Below are 17573 nucleotides of genomic sequence, written 5' to 3'. Positions count from 1 at the left end.
TCACTGAGAGGTCTATCAATAATTCTTAGTCATCCAACCTACCTTAATGATGGCTTTGGTGGCATCAGTCCTTAATGACGGCTGATGCCTCATCAGTTCATCCATTGCATTTCCAAGGTTACTGGCTGTGTCACCTGTAAGATCACAATCAAATTTAGCTCAGATACATTTACAAATTGTTCAGAGATGTTACAGAAAATGCCTTGCTGTTTGAATGCTAAAGCAAATACTTCGGTTTTTGAAAATGTGAGCTTATTGTAAGGAACAGTATATTTTGCAGCTTAACACTGAAGAAATAAGCACCTGGGGTAAGTTATCGTAGGAATAAGCTGTATCATTGAAAGAATGTTGAACTTTCTGAATGACATCACAATGACCTTAATCCTGACATACTGACAGTGATCTCTCCCAAGAGACAGAATGAGGGACACTTACCAAAGGGGTCAGAGCTACGTCTCCGTCGCATTGCAGGGAGATAATCAGGTGAGAGCAACACTTTGAATAATCTGTCAAATGGTTTACAGTTGACAAATGCCTCTAAGCCTCGTGTGTTCAAACATAGGGCACTGAACACATTGGGTAGGGAAGCCAATACCTCTCGCGTTGCTGGCACCTGTCAACATAATCAAACTTTCAACTCTCTCTGACAAAATTTGTAACAAGCTAAACATGCTGTGGATTTATATCCTGATTTTTAACAATATTATACAGTTCACCTTGATGTCAGCCACATAAAATTTCACCTTGTTGTATACATAAAAAAAACTCACAATGTAGAGAGTCTACTCACATCTTTGATAAGTAAAGCATGGAGCACAACATCAGTAAGTCCACTGTCCTGTAGGGAGGACAGAAGGGATGGCTCCTGGAACACATACACTGTCACAACGTCCGTGGCTGTAACATAAGTCAAACTGAAGATCAGATAACTAGCAGCAACCAGTTTTTAATCTAATTTCAACCGCTTTTCATTTCATATACAACTAGACTGACCACGAATCTCCAACGAAATAAATTAGCAGTAATCTAAACAACTTCATATATCAAAGATAATCAGAATTGGCTGAACAAAGGCATGCAAGGCCTAATCAATTTTTTTTAGTTCTTTATAAAGGAAAACAATTGGGGTTTGTATTATGTTGAATTTTTTCAAATAAGCAAAATAAAACAAAAAATTATCTATGGGAATGAAAATCAAGACTGTAATGAATATGGTAGAGCAATCCCGTATACAGTGGTTGATCCCTTTACCTAGGGAACTAAGAACCAGGAAATTAATTGTCACAGGTAAAGAAAACTAAAGGTGTCCTTACCAAGGAGGAACAGGGATGGTCCATAGTATTCGGCATTGCTGATGATGTGCTGTAGGGATTTTGGCAGGGAACCTTCCATTACTGGCAGAGAAACAGACAAATGACTAAGATAGATTGTCAACAGACAAAAAAGAGACAGGAGCATTTAACCTCCTATGGCTCATACTGAGCAAATGCTTTCAACTCCACAAATATTGATAACCTTGCTTGAAATTGGTCACAGTTTAAGTAAAATCATACAAAGACATAATTGTTATCACATACAAAGTAATAAAATTGTGATCAGTCAGAGCCAAAAGTTAAGAAATTTATATTTTTTACCCAAAATTCCGGGATGATCATGGTGAAATACACAAAATTTCAATACTGTTGATATTACACATGATTTCTGAGGGTGAGGTCATTGCTAAGAATCACATTTTTGAATAGTATTCTCATAACCATTATCTGTCAGAGTGTTACACTTCTACTTACAATGTCGAATACTTTCAGAAAATGAAGAATCTGGGATTGCCTTCTTCAGAAAATTTAACATGGACTTCAGCAGAGCAGCTCTTTGAGGGAAGCACTGGACTCCTGTGTAATCAAACAAAACTAATTCAATTTCTGATGAATTCAACATCAAATGCATCTTACATCTGGTAACAAATGAAAATAGGAATTGTGTTGAAATGACTGCATTACTAATCAATCCAATAAACCTGTTACAAATAAATGTTGCCTACCATTCTTCGGTGGGGCAGATACTGTGTAGGCCATGCCAGTGGAGGTAGATGCACCCTCATTGACCCTGGATTCATCACTGACTGCAGACTCGTCAATGGTGCTCTCTTTGCCATCCTCACCATGTAGGTCCATCTCCATTGCAAGGGGAGAGTCCTGACTCTCGCACATTGAATCCCGCTTTATCCTGATCTGAAATGGGTTCTCCTTCCTGCAGATTTCAACCTCATGCTGAAACAAAAGACGCTTATTAAGTTCTAAAATCCATGCTGAAGCAGCAATGGTCATTCCAAGTGACTTCAAAGTCATAACCACTCTTTTCTATATGTTACTTCATATCTTCAAGTTTATTCACACCTGAAGACATCAAAGTTCACTATAACAAATATTTCATACACACTCCTACAAATCTGAAAATATATCTCGACTGTGAGATGCCTAGTCAAGTGTCTATAGAACTACATCTCATTCCCTTTTATGACCATAAATGTAAATAGGATGTTAAACAATACTAACCTCAAGTCTGTTGAGGAAGGTTGAAAGACCACCTTGTGTCTGGAAGGCAGCCATATCTAGGTTGGTGATCAAGTCCACCACACGCACTGCTCTTGTAACAAATTGCTGTAATCATCAAGAAAATCAAAACATCAATAACAATATCAATTACAGAGCTCAGCTTCTAGAAAAATTTTGTGAGTTCTGCCCAATGTATCTAATAAAACTGGTTTTTTTTACTGACAGTTTTGGGACATGAAGATAAGAATCACATCAGAATTGATATTAGGTCCTGATTCACTTTATCTATGTATCTTATAACTGCTGTAGAAGTTGCCCCACCAGTGTCAAAATCAATTTTCCATTGTAATTTTTATATACAAAAGTAATGAAATATTTTTGACATGATCAAATGGGATCAAAAGGAATGAAGAACTTGATGGATAGTTTTTGATATTACATCTAAGTTACCCCAAAATTCAACGGACCGTGGAAAATATTTTGGCTTGTGCGAATTTTCAATTTAAACAAAGCGTCCAAATAAAATAGACAATATTAGTTTCCCCACGTTGATGATGGTTGAATGAAGTAGGACTATGATAACAATGTACACCATGTAAAAACAGCGTAATTTAATCTAAAATTACAAAGATATTTCCACTCAAATGGAATTTTGACTTGAGTAATTTCAAGACAAGTTTCAAGTGTACATGAAATATAGCCAATGAGACACTCACCGTGATATGATCCTGACCATTGCCATACCAGCTAATCACTTTCAGTAAACATTCCATCATCCCACAGGAGACCAAGGCCTCCACACCTACAAACACACAAATTTTACATCCTGTTTCACTTCCAAATTTAAACCAACTCACCATCAAATAAATCAATTTTTACAAGTTTTAAGTAGTTAATAATTTTTTTTTTCATTTATTCAATTAAACAAAAATTCTACATTTTCTTGCAGCAATAAAATTCATCTTTCTAAAGGTGAATTTCATTAAAGTTGTCAAAAAGGATTAAAAGAATTTGTGAACAGAAGCAGAATTTCTCTTCCCTTGCTGATGTTATTTCTTTCCCAATAAAACTGATTGCATTGCAGCTTACCATTTTCATAACTGGCCAGGTGATACAAGAATGAGAACAGCGCTGTGGCATAGGGTTGTGGAAAAGGTTTCAGTTGGGAATCTGTACATAAAACATCTATGGTTCAACAACATGTCACAGCATTATCTAACAAAACATAGCACTCCTGCAATAAACTGTGCCTAGCATTACATTTTTTGAATTGATAGAGAAAATTTATACAATTTTACTTAAGATAAATATATTGTCAATTTGGGTTGAAACCATAAGGATCAAAAGCACTCTATATTTGCCTTGATCTACACATTACAAACTTCAGTTACATACAACACACAACAAACACTTCTTTCAGTTTTCCTATACTCGTATCTTTGAAAGATGAGACATTTTGATAGGCTAATAACCTATGAAATGTGGTGTAGGAAAAGCAGGTACGTAAAAACTACACCCGATTAACACAGGATATTCTGAAAGATAATTGATCTGATTTTACAAAAATTCTGAGATTGTTTCACCTGTCATATGTTGTATACAGGAGCGCACCAGCACTGGCAGAAAACCATGGTACGAAGATGCACCAGTAGCATCGATTATGTTGTTCAATCTAAAAAACAAATGAAACATTCATTACAAACTTCTCTTTCAACACAGAATTATACCTGTAAATTTATATATCACTCTTATGTCAATCAATGATACCTTGTTATCTTTGGTGTCACTACAAACACTGAACTCCTCACAACCCAACCCCTGTCCCATCCTCCTTATCAGAAAGAATCAACAGAATATTTGTATTCCTGACAGTCAAATACTTACTTAGGATTTCTCTCCAGGTGGATTATGGAGGTGAGTGTCCTCAGTGAAGCTGCTTTGATTTCCTGGGAAGAGAAAACATTATTTTGATAAGATTCCTTTTGTTAGTAAAAAATGTGGAGGCATTTCTCTCTTCAATAAATTTCAATATCAAAGTATTTCAAATAAAGTTTGTGGGCAATTCCTTATTTTTAATGAATTTTTCTCCCCTTAAGTATACATTCTTTTAAAAATATGTACAGAATATGTGATGAAAATAGACACTATTTCCTTGTGGTATTAAAAAATAATTCATATCACCATAAAACTTAATTTTGACTCAAAACTTGAGCAGAACAACATACCACTAAGTGTTCATCTTTCAGTTCTATAATATCCACTAGTTCTTCTATCAGACCTGGATATAGCAGAGCATTCATGTTGTCCTGTATAGCGTTGGAATATACTGTAAACATATAAAAGTATATGTAATTCTAAATTTACCAAGGTTTAGTACAGTAACAGCTGGCTTTTAACATAAATATTAAGAATAACTTATACTGTAATTTTAGTTAATACATATTTTTTTCCAAATAAAGTGAATGATTTTCATATCTCAACAAAAAAACATATCGGTTTGATTGACTGAATTAAATATAATGAACTAAATGACCTTATAACAGGGCTAGAAAAAAATGTTTTCAGCTCCTCGTCTGTCAGGCAAGTGAAACTTGAAATTCACTTGCCCTAATCCAATATTCACTCACCCGAAGAAAACAGGCAACAAAATATAATTTAAGGAACACAAATTTTATTATCAATTTCTATATCAAATGTTTGAACTCCACCCTTGCTTTTATTGTTTTTCTCATATTTAATTCACTGTTAACGCGAGCAAGAACATAGACTTTTTGACAGTAACTACGTACACGAAACAACCTTGTTTACAACATTTGTGGTGACATGGTAGTCTGGATCACCCCGAGTCTTGACACGTAGTGTAAACAAAGATACTACATTGATGTATTTGATCGACTATCAGTGGATTTAAATTAGTTTTAAGAGTGTTTAAGTTGATAAACGTCATTTATTATGGAATATTCAATAGTCAGAACTACAAATTTCACTCGCCTGCCAGACAAGTAGCTGAAACAAATCACTCGCCCGCAAGTAGCTTTGACTCGTCTAGATGAGCGGACGAGTGGATTTTTCTAACCCTGTAAAAGTGATCAATAAATTGTAGTCTTACCTAAGATAGCCATTGCTTGCAGTCTAGCCTGCACACACTGAAGTCTAGCCTCATACTTAGAGAACAGGTTGGCTAAACGAATATGAGTATACAGCAACATCTGGCAAAGAAAAACATGCAATTAAGTGAAAAGAACATCTCCAAACCAAACATGCATGGGACATGAATATATTTGGCCAGTTTGTAGAGGGTTTTGTTTGTAGAAGTGAAATAAGTTGACCGGTCCAGACTCGGATGTAACTGATTCTGTACATTCCATTAACTATTCCGATTGCTTTCAGAATTTACACCACACATGCCCAACTAAATAAAGAGAAAAAACTTAATGGAGTAAAGATATTTCGTTAAGTGAAAAAAGTGATACTTGTATACTATATGTGGCTTTGGCTGAAAAGAAATCTGTGCCTTGCCCGGTGACCTAACATTAACATTACATACGGTCAACATAGCTCCTGTTGTGTGGTCGGTTTGTCCGTAAGTGTTACCAACTAATATATTTTATGAATGTATGTTTTTGTTGATCAGTATAAAAGCTTATCTTCTAAAACACTTGATTAATATTTCTATTCTGTATGTGTAGAAATAACATTATTCAATTACCCATGATTTAGATGTGGAACTGCGGCTTTCTAACTAACTCTATATCAGTACCTATTTTCAAGTTAATTATACAATAAACTCTTCTGATATTGTGTCAATTTGTCATTGGAGATAACTATACAGTATGTTTATCATAATTCTACAAAATCAAGGTAGTTGTGTTCAGTATTCTAAATTGAGAGGGATCAGTGTTGCGAAGGTTTTTATAACTATGTTAAAGTGGATGTGATTCATGGCCATTTCATTTGGTTTCAAGAGGTGATTGGCTTTGAGAAGGATCAATTTATTGAAGTTGCACTTTACATACATAGGAATTTAAAATAAATATGACGATCACAAAACATTTTTTACTTCTTTCTTTTGCACCGACCTGTTTTTCTTCAGGGACCTTGAAATTCTCCAGAATTTCTTCCATAATTTCTGATGGTAACTTCATTGACTTGTCCAAGTTTTCCATATGTATAGAAGTAATGACATTAGCCATTCCCTGTAAGCAAGCATTATCAAAATGTGGAATCAACTACGAAGAATGTATAATAGATATTTGTCCGATTCTACTTTGAGATTAGAAGTTTCAAAGTCTAACAAAAGTAACACATGCCAAATCATCCGAAAGTCCTGAAATTTGTTTTTAATATTTTAAGTAGTCAATACCATGTCTTGACATTAAAGTAATTCACAGAAGATTGCATCAATCATGAAGATTTTAGATTTAAAGAATTCATTTAAACTAGAATTGAAAATGGCCAGAACACAGAACACAAAATACAAACCTTCTTGCCCTTGTCTTCTTTATTGTCCACATAAAATTCAAAATGCAGTGTTGTTGCACTGGTAGGAAAGTTCTGAAATCAACAAAAATTTCTTGCAAATGCCTATCTACTATCATTCTAACTCGCAATCTTAAACCATGTGGTCAACAAAGACTTGTAATCTTGCATCAACTCTAAAATACTATAATTTTTTTTTCATTTGTGATTGTGTAATGAAAATTTGAAAGGGGCAGGCAAATTGGATTGAAGAAAAAAATCAGCTGAAGAGCTAAAGCTAAAAGACTGAAAACTGGGTGTTGCAGGTCATGCTATGTGTAAATTGTACAGTATACATCACATAATTTTCTATGAAAATTGCTGCTATCAGCCAAATTGCTAAAAACTGCTTTCATTCTGTGTTCAATACTTACTGAAATTGGATCATTACTGCAGCACTCAGAAAGGCCAAATCCATTGTCTTTACCACCCCAGCTCTATCAAAAAACAAAATCCGCAAGTGAAATTCAATGAATTGCCAGAAGAAAAATAAATAAAATACATAAATGTCAAAAGTCCGGGTCGTGTAACATTACGTAGCTATAGGATTTTCAACCATTTTTTAAATGGAAAAATCAAAGATTCTGTGAGGCCGACATCATTCTTTGTCAGTATTATCTGGTACTCAAAACTGACACAAAATGGATGCTACAATTTATTTATGAACAGAAATATAAAATAATTACTGTATATATTAATGCAAACTATCCCAGTCAATCATATGTGCAAAATCTGGACAAACTGTTTGAAAACATGATAGGAACTAGCAAGACAGAAAACTAATGATTGGCAAAGACAGTGGCTTGTTTGGAACGATGAAAAATATGTCAAATTATAATTTGATTATCTTTTGCAACACTTACATGTTCAACTGTTACGAAATTTATTTTATTTTTCTACACATCCGATATCGCGACAAAGCAGAAGCCACAAGTATATTAGTATGAGGAGTGTGGATTGAGACTTATCATTAGACTATGGATTTAATTCAATTTTGCCCTTAATATTGTCGGTCTGATGTGTTAGCTGAACATTCCAAGAATGATTCCTTGGCTCCTCAAGATTAATTATGACTGAATTTCGAGTGCGCACATTTTGCAACCAAAAAGTACCTGTGCAAATTACATAGGACCACTCATTACACAGGTTTTTATGGTGACATTTTATGATCTATTACAGAAACTTCCTAGTAGACATCTGTAGTGCAATCAATTTATTAATAGCAAATAAAAGAACAGTCATTATTACCTCAGCTAAGTGAGTCAGTCTGACAATTAGGCCTTGTTTCTTGTCATTGCTTAGCCGAGTGATGTGGTTTGATCTTTTGCTGCAGAAAAAAAAGAGACATGGATATAACATAAGTATTGATATACATTTACATAATAAATTTACACACAACTGAACAAACATAAAGATTCAGTAAGTCTTCTTTTTTATACCAATGTTTGACAATAAAACTTACCTGAAAACATATAGGAGGTTCAACACAGCCAGAACAACTGTCATATCTGACGAGGACAACAGGCTAGTTAGATGTTCCATGGAGTTGTAAAGGTGACGAGAGAAACTGTGTTCAATCAGTAATGATGTGAAGTGTAGAATTACTAACAAGAGGTCCTTCAGCTGTATCAAGAAAAACAGATTATCACTTACGAAAAGAATCATTATTTACCTTTGCTCTTCAGGGGGTAACTGCAGTTGATAACAGTAGAACACATTACAATGATAGCATATTGGAAAACCATTTCATTTCTAAAACTCTTTGCATTACATGTTTACAGAGACCTCTTCAAATTGAAATTTAACTATAAAGAAGTTATTAATGAAATTAATGAAAATAAATGTGTCATAAAAATAAGCAAACATAGATTATATGTCACAAAAAATAAACTTCGTAAATGACCAAACCTGTTCCTCGCCAGCTCTGTCACAGCAAAGCATCCATTTTTTCTCACCCTCCTTTTTGCATGCCTTTTCCAGGACCTCATCAAACTTATCCAGGACATCTGACCAATGGTATAGTTCACACTACACAAAAGAAAATAACAAGTGTTGTCTTCAAGACTTCTTTTACAATGGTTAAAAATATCAAGTTAGTTTCCTTCAATTTCACCTTAAGTTTCTTTGTCATTCAATACATTATCAAATAGTTTTTCTTTAATTTCAACTGAACTATCAGGACAACTGTTACTTTAAAGTTTCGGTTAATGAACATCAACTTCCAGAGTTTCAAAATAAAAATCACATGCAGCATCCTCTTCTGTCAGTTTGCTCCAAAGTTAATCAATATAACTGCCTCCCATAAAATCTTACTTAATTTTGCTTTTTCCCTTGCATAAAAAATATGCCCTGCTTATTAATCACAAGCTAATTTGCTTTCCCCTTTTGATACCAATATGCATTGATTTCTATACCGCTTACACATCCATTTTGTAACTTGTTATCATACCTTTCCATAAGACCAGGATTTCACTGCTTTCAGTTCTTCTAGTAATGTACCCTCTGTAGCAGTCTTCAGTTTCTCAATGAGGGCCCGACAATCTGCAGGCTACAAAACACACCAGTCTTTATTTTCCTCTGAAATCCTCTATTTTACTTTTTCAAGTGAACTAAACTAAACTGTTCATAACTTACATCATGAAAAAAATACCAAGTCTCCAAAGACCCACCAGTACAATAGCACTTAGAATATAGGAACAAGAATAACATGGGTTGATAGATATTTGGCCAGGATTTGTTTATTGAAAAGAAGGCAATGGAATTTGTAATAAATCAAAATGTCAAAAAGGAAAAAATGACTTTAAGTTTAAGGGATACATTAAAAGGTACTAAGTTATAAAAAGATGTTTGGAAGGCTAAAAGAAATCTGTAGAAGATTAAAATGCTGGAATGAACCATGGGTAGTAACTGTTCAAAATAACTTGTTGAATCCGAATGTTATTCACAAAAACAATATCATGTTGTGGTTTTCAAGCCTACCCTAGTAAGTTTCAAAGAAACTGGTTAAAAATAGAGGGAGTGTATATCTGGCCAGAATAATAAATGTTTGAAATTAAAAATTGAAAAGATTAAACAAATCACAATGTCATTAAAGAAAACACAATAGCATGCAATGGCAGCAAATCCTATCAAGTTTCAGTGAAAAAATTAGGAAGGAAATCTCTACAAAATCAAAATGCTGAAAAAGACAAAGGGCAGTAACTCCTTCAAAAATTGTTTCACCCAATTGATTTAGAATTTAGAATTAAGAAAGAACTTTATGTCATGGTGATTATGCTTACCAAGTTTGAAAGAAATTGGTAGAAAACTACATGTGGAGATCTTCAGACAAGACTAGCATTTTGAAATAACATGGGGCAGTAACTCTTCCAAATATAGTCAAACCAAATTGCCATTCAGGATAACATAATGCCGCATCATGGTGTTTAAGTCTACAAAGTTTGAAGATTGGATAGAAACTGAGGGAATAGATTTCAAGACAAATATAAGTTTGACAAAAAATGCCATCCCCATAGTATGCCACGCTTAAGATTTTGACAGATGTATAATTATTTAACAACTTTTTTCTTGATTCAGACATTCAAAATCTTTCACAAAATCCCAAGCTAATTTTCATCAACATCACAAAAGTAAGTATTAATCATGCTGAGTGGTTTTCCAATTAATCACTCTTTTAGATAGTTATATTAAATTCAGTAGCAGTATACTTACCACCTCTGTTGTAGACTTTTTCAATTTATTTCTGTCTATCTTCATTTTGATTCTTCAGGGTAAAATTTTACTGAAAGTAAATTTTGAAGAGTTCATATTTCACAAATAAATGAAAGCTATAGTTCTGAAATCTATACATGCTCCGGTAATCAATCACAATAAATAATGTACCATCAGGTACACGGATTAAAATAAAAATATTTATTACTTGGAAACAAGGATTTGCCTAGATCCGAAATCAGTAATCCTTTTGGAATGGGGATAAAGATTTTTGTACTTTAATTCAAATGATATTATTTTCATTTCAAAACAAAACAAAATTTCTGTAGTGTTGTAAATCTATGAAAGTCATTAATTTCCTTCACAAAGTTTGTCATGACAGTTCACAAACTATTATCAATAAGCATGATGCACAAGGCAACAGATTTTCTACTTGAAGCGACATACGAAATATGAGAAAATGACATACATTTTCTGTAAATATCTTTCTTCCTTGAAATTGGTATGTTTAAAGACAGATTTGGTGGGAGTTTATATTCTGATAATCTAAATTGGACCGAGACATTGCGACTCCAATGAAAAGACCGACAGTTAAAGGCTCCAGTCATTAATGTAATTAAAAGCAACAGCCAACACAAAACAAACACGGAAAAAAAATGTTTGTTTAGGGAATAATTTCCAACTTACTCATATCCTAGTTTCTAGAATGTTCTCCTGGGGTTCACATAAAATCAAAACTTTTCATTTTTTCATGTTGGGGTTATATAGGTTGCCTTTAAAAACCTAGAAGATATAACAATTCTTTGACAACCCCTTGCTGAGCTTTTTGAATACATAAAGACAAACCCAAATAAATATATGCCTCTCTAGATATTTGATATGCTTATAATAAACTTTAGATATAGCTGGCATAGGTTGTGTTGTTGGAGATATGGTTCAAATTTGCGGCGGTATAACTTTATTTAGCTGATGCAGTTTTACATAAAATGTTTATTTGATGCTTGGGAACAAACAGCAGGAAAATGGATATTGCACGTGGTGGTCGATAGACGAGGTTAGTTATCGATAATGTATGCAGGTTTTAGAAGTGGATTTTTGCATCTCGTGATAAGCCGGGCGGGATAAAATAACCACTCATTGTTCCCAATTTGTTTCATTGTTGAAAAAATGCCAATATAACGTTCTAGACATCACAACAACGAACAGAAACGGTCAGGTCAGCAAAATTACAACCTGCCCAACGATAAAATGGCGGAAAAAAACATCGCATTCATAACACACAAATTTGAAAACATTTACCACTGTATCAGCTGGAAATATTTACACGTGTCATCTTCTCCATCTCCATTTCTAGCGATAAATTTTATTCTAACAAGTTTTCGCAAACATTTTTTTCATATTTGCAAATCATTCTTAACCTGCAGACGGCTGCCATGTTGAAGATGCTTGCATGCCCGGATGAAAGCCTCGAACCGATGAGCGCATGGCTCTTACAACGCAAATGATTCACGGTAACAAATCGAGGTCGTCGGATTATTTAGGATCATATGCATTATATGAAACTTATTGAAAACTTGAATTTCAAATGACCTTATTTCTATTTTAACGTAACTTATGTAAAATTGAAACAATTATGAGGAAATTATTTGTCACTTGCGTAATAAGAGGTTTGGAACTAAAGACTTCCATCCTTATTGAATAGATTGTGCAATGCACACTCAAGTGAATATCACCTTTGAAAATAAAACAATGATGCCACGGACTTTCATATTGTTAAATTGACGAAAAGAGCTTTATTAAAACAGCGGGTTGCAGATTATAAATATTCAGTGTAACATCTACATGTTTGTAAAAAGAGACATTTCATTCTGTTTTCCCTCTAGCTTTCCAAAGTCAGAGACGAACTATAGCCTAATGTGATAAATTACAGTTGTAACTTCAACGGGAAAGGAAATATTTAATTTAGTTTAAATAATATTTTTATTCAATATTCAACAATTTAACACTTAAGAATTATGATCTGTCCGAGATTGAAAAAAAAACAGGCTTAGAGCTTATATTACAATCAATCCTTTCTCAAGTTTAATAAAATTTGTCCTCTACCTTAACCAGACGTATACGTGTGACATACATCCCCATCACCATCTATAAGATTACTTGTCACAAACTTCCGCTTTCCTTTTCGTTGTTTCAGCGTTGAGCGAAAACAGTATGATTTACACAAAACAGAAAATAGATTTTGAGTATTCCATCCTTGTTTAGAAAGTGAAGCATTAATAATTAAAACTTCCGCGTTTTTATCACCGTTTATAGTCCGCGTGGTCCTGTTCGTTATAACTTGTTCCATAATTACAACGAGACAATGCATAGATCTATACAAGTCAATGAGATTCTAGAGACCTGAGAGACAAAGTGGGATGTTTTTTCTCTTTTCACTCGCCTGGCAACACTCTTTCATTGCTCAATTTTCTGCAGATGACACGACGGAATTTGATATAGATTGGTATGCTTGTGTGCAACAATTATGCATATTGGCTGTCCAGTTGCAATGTTTTAATCAAAATCGCTGCTCATCAGCACCCAAAGCGACTCACGAATGACCCTCTTAACTGAGTCTCTCCCATTTCTCCATATTTTTAAATTGTCTTGTCATGACAATATTCGCTTCGAATTTAAAATTTCTAGAATGTCACTTCTTCCCAATTACGTCTCGGATATTTAAAAAGGTTGTATCTGCTGAGCGAGATACACTTATTTTTGAAGCGGAAAACAATATCTTCTCAAGTATGACCTACCATCCTGTATGGAAAGCTTGGTCACTATCATTATCTGTAGATTACACACTAACATAAAACAGAACTTCTACATCAATATGAAACCAGAATTGTTTCATAATAAATATAGAAAGCTTGTTTGATTCTGGTGTACGCCAGATTATTGTGCAATGCCCTTTGTCAAACTCGCTAATTAAAAACGGCTTTGCGTGTAGTGCATATATTGCTGATAATGAAAAGGTCACGCTGAATGTCGTAAACATCCGGCTTTTTCACCTACAGTCGGCACGCTTTATTTAGTTTAAACTAGGTACTTAGATAACATATCATTGATTTGTCATAAAAGGTATTGAGTACATTTTACAAATGTATAATCAGTAAAACTAGGTATAATTTTATATGTCCCTGGTAAACAACACAGACTTCGATTTGTGCCCTTGAATTAAGATAACAAAAGTTAACACAGTTCATGAAGATCGAAGTTAAATATAGCGATAGTGAAACCTACCATCGTCCTTAGAAAAAGAAATCGTTCAGATGCATATCAGTAGATATTTAGTCATGATTCAAGCTAAGTAAACACAAGATTTCAACCTATCGTAAACCGAAAGTATTGCCAAAGATACAGGCCTATTTTTAAATCTTTGTCAGAGCGCAAAATTCTGCCAACGCCTAATTTCAGAAAAGAAGTGGATCATGCGATGGTTAATCATCCACAAGATCCATTTACATTGTGTATAATTGAGATGATATCAGCTAGACAAACACAATAGAACACGACAAAGCGTATGTTTTATAACACGACACCTATACCTGTAAGAGTTATCTCCCTTCTATCACACACCGAACAGACAAAAAGAAGAACGGCGAGCAGAGGTATAGGATTAATATGCAATTTTAGATGTTTGTTTGAATAGAAAGGATTAAAATCGTCATACTGATGGCTTCTAACGGCGGTAACATGGTTTGCACTTCCTCTCGACCTTCACTGAACTGTAATCCAAAATACTGCAGTACCTTACTGAAGTCGGAACTGTTCGGGCTACACTAAACAGAATAGTTATTACTAGCGATTTGGAGAAGGTAAGGGCTTTGAAAATAACCACGATGTGTAGTGATGTATACTTTCGTCAGCACCCTACCAGTACCTCTCCTGTATCCTATATCCCATTGATGTTTTCGATAAATAAAATAAAAAAATGTTAAAGGTTAAAGGGAGGTAACTCGAATAATTTGTCGTAAGGAAGAAAAAGACAGGATGTTTAGGTTGAATATTATCTAACTGTTTGTCATATTTTTATGTGGTTTTCTTCGTGGTTTGTATTTATACATCACCTTGTGTATTACAAAAAGCAGTAGAAGGATATTAATACACATTCTAACCATCCTACACAAGGAATCAGACTTAAAAATAGGTACCGGTGTAGGTAAATGAATGAAATTTGAGGTTTTGAGAAACATGTAATACAAGAAATTATAACCATTTATTCATGATAAGAGATAAGAGTTTTATAATTTCATTGATTATGTGAGAGCTTTAGTTTATGGAAATTTTGAAAATAAGTTCTGCGTTGGGAAATCATGTGAAGATGTGCTTGAGCATTTTGTAGATATCAGAATTGATGGAATTCTGAGTGGACAAGGAAATTTTTTCTATAGCGAATGAAGTAAAAATTGTCACTGAAAGATATATATATATATAAACATTATAATATATATTGTTTTGCATTTTCTATTACTTGCAGGTGCAATGCATTGAGTCAAAGCATGGAACAGATTCCTTTGACCAATCATAATACAGCTCTTCCAACTAATGAAAGTGGAGCCTTTGTAGCAGTTCAGAATGCAATTCTGCCTACCAGTCCAGACTTTGAAATGGAGACAATTTGTGCTGATCTTGAACATGAAATTGACACATCGCTTCTTGACGATATTGATTTATATTTAGAATGTGACGACGATGATGTAAATTTCACTGCCCCAGTTCCTAAGGACTATAAAAATGTCACTTTTAGAATTAGTTTTTATCCAGGAACTCAAAACTGTGAAACAAATACCAGAAGAAAGTTTGTTTGTAAAATTTGCAAGGAGGAATTCAAAATGGAAACCAAATTCAAAAGTCATATGGTGGAACAGCATGATATCAAGAAACCTTTTGTCTGTAATATTTGTTCATACAAAGCAGCATCCATGAAATTACGGAAACAACACTTTGTTAAAGTGCACAAGATAGAAAAAAGCTGTGGAACAGATTATGATGTAATCAGTGACAATGGACCAAAAATGAAGTTTGTCTGCAGCAAATGCTCATTCTTTACTACAAGGAAAGATGAACTTGTCAGTCACTTTAATAAAAACCACAGCCACACAGATAAATCGTTTTCTTGTGACCAATGTAATTTTGTTTGCAAGCAAAAGAAAACTTTTTCACTACATTTAAAAAAACATGAGGGAACTTCATCTGAATTAATTTGTGAAATCTGTGGAAAAGAATTCATGACAAACACCCAATTTAACCGGCATTATAAAACGCATAGAGGGGAACGCCTATTTAAATGCAGTCTTCCTGGGTGTCAGAGGACTTTTAAAATCAAAGGAGCGTTGACTGATCATGTGAAATCTGTTCATAGATTTGAAAAAAGTAATATGAAAAAAATTGGTGATACAAGTGGTCAGCCTAGTAGTGATTTGAGTGACCAAACATAGCATTTTCATTATTTGTAGCCTTTTACTCTAAGAATTTCTCATTAATAAAAATGCACTATTTATTGCAGGTTAAAGAATCTTTAAGTAAATGTATTGAGTATGGAACCTCTAGGTTTTCAGAATGACTATTTAAACACATGTTTTACAGTGTTACTACTTTATTTAACTCGCCTGCCTTGAGAAACTTCTCAATAACCCGGGGTTATTGGGCCTGTAGCATGCTGAGATGATGAGCTATCAATATTCTCAATATTGGAAAGGTCTAAGATACTGCTATTGTGACTGTGATATGCTGGGGTGGAGGGCTACCAATTTATTTTAAGTGAATGACCTTGATCCACTTTCAAAGTCAAATGGGTCAAATATGTCAAATCTTCAAACAACTTCTTCTCAGTTACCAGAAGGAACAGGGTAATTTCCAACCTGCACCATGCTGGAGTTAAGGGGTACCAAGTTTGTTAAATGATCTTGACTTACATTGAAGGTTATCGGGGTAAAATGAGTTAATACCTTCAAATTGCTCTTCAATAACTAATTGGCCAGAGTCATATTTGTGTAGTAGCAGGCTTGGAGAAATGGTTTTTTTTAATTGTTTCAAGAAATTCAGTTAATGAATGAACAAAGTCTTATTTGTGATCTGCAGAATAGGTGAGCAATGCAGGCCCATTGGGCCTTTAGTGTTATATGTATGTGAGAATTCCTAACCCAAACTCTCATAACTTAAAGAATTTAAGACTGGAGTCCAAAACCAATCCATTGTATTGTGATGTAAGGATGAAAATGACAGACTTGTGTCTCTCTGTGATAATTTTCAAGGCACATGTATCTCTATATAACTGTCAGAAGAAGTCAAGGCCAAATTTTATGCGAATGAACCTCGGGGTTTTTGAAGATGAGTTGTAAAATCGTTATGTCTTTTGATCTTATAAATGATATATTTTCCAATAATGATGAACAAATACAATGTTATGCAATTCATAATATTTTGTGGCAAACATACAGATGTTTGTATTTACATGTTGAGACAAAGAGAAATAAATAAAGTAATTAAAAGACAATTTCATAAATATTTTTTGCAAGTCCTGGATTATATTGTGATTGTTCACTGTTCTCCGGGAGAGGCTGATGGTAACTCTTAGAAAATTTTTCCAGAACTGTTGCCCATGCGTATGAAAAATCTTTATTGTCCATGTTATACACTTTAGATGGTGATACTTGAAACAGGAGGCCCAACAAGCCTGCATTACTCTGCATTATCTGGCATTATTGTCAAAGTAGATGTACCTCAAACTTATTCAGATCAACATTTAAT

General features: G+C 34.0%; 2 protein-coding genes across 2 annotated transcripts in view; one reads left to right on the top strand and one right to left on the bottom strand.

Annotated features, from left to right (window-relative positions):
- The window catches only part of LOC132559937 (E3 ubiquitin-protein ligase HUWE1-like), a 63289-nt gene extending 52448 nt beyond the window's left edge, over positions 1-10841 (bottom strand). The window contains exons 1-20 of the mRNA XM_060224573.1: positions 10782-10841; positions 9520-9618; positions 8979-9098; positions 8533-8693; positions 8319-8397; positions 7445-7507; positions 7035-7106; positions 6632-6748; positions 5662-5761; positions 4778-4878; positions 4437-4498; positions 4136-4224; positions 3642-3722; positions 3269-3354; positions 2553-2657; positions 2039-2267; positions 1788-1889; positions 791-897; positions 436-613; positions 43-134 (exon numbers count right to left, since the gene is read on the bottom strand). Of these exons, the coding sequence (XP_060080556.1) occupies positions 43-134; positions 436-613; positions 791-897; positions 1788-1889; positions 2039-2267; positions 2553-2657; positions 3269-3354; positions 3642-3722; positions 4136-4224; positions 4437-4498; positions 4778-4878; positions 5662-5761; positions 6632-6748; positions 7035-7106; positions 7445-7507; positions 8319-8397; positions 8533-8693; positions 8979-9098; positions 9520-9618; positions 10782-10826 (2088 nt within the window). The 5' untranslated portion in view covers positions 10827-10841. The remainder of the gene's footprint in view (positions 1-42; positions 135-435; positions 614-790; positions 898-1787; positions 1890-2038; positions 2268-2552; positions 2658-3268; positions 3355-3641; positions 3723-4135; positions 4225-4436; positions 4499-4777; positions 4879-5661; positions 5762-6631; positions 6749-7034; positions 7107-7444; positions 7508-8318; positions 8398-8532; positions 8694-8978; positions 9099-9519; positions 9619-10781) is intronic.
- Positions 10842-14444: 3603 nt separating this feature from the next.
- On the top strand, positions 14445-17287 carry LOC132559984 (zinc finger protein 780A-like). Its single transcript, XM_060224630.1, has 2 exons — positions 14445-14638; positions 15301-17287. Exon 2 carries the CDS (start codon positions 15323-15325, stop codon positions 16259-16261), a length of 939 nt encoding a protein of 312 aa, XP_060080613.1. The 5' UTR covers positions 14445-14638; positions 15301-15322; the 3' UTR covers positions 16262-17287.
- The last annotated feature ends 286 nt before the right edge of the window (positions 17288-17573 follow it).

The sequence above is a fragment of the Ylistrum balloti genome, unplaced genomic scaffold (genome assembly GCF_031769215.1).
Source record: "Ylistrum balloti isolate Yb309-2 unplaced genomic scaffold, AGI_CSIRO_Ybal_v1 Utg371000, whole genome shotgun sequence".
In the NCBI taxonomy this organism is placed as follows: Eukaryota; Metazoa; Mollusca; class Bivalvia; order Pectinida; family Pectinidae; genus Ylistrum; species Ylistrum balloti.
Note: the sequence above shows the minus strand (reverse complement) of the source record. Positions and strands in the feature narration are given on the sequence as shown.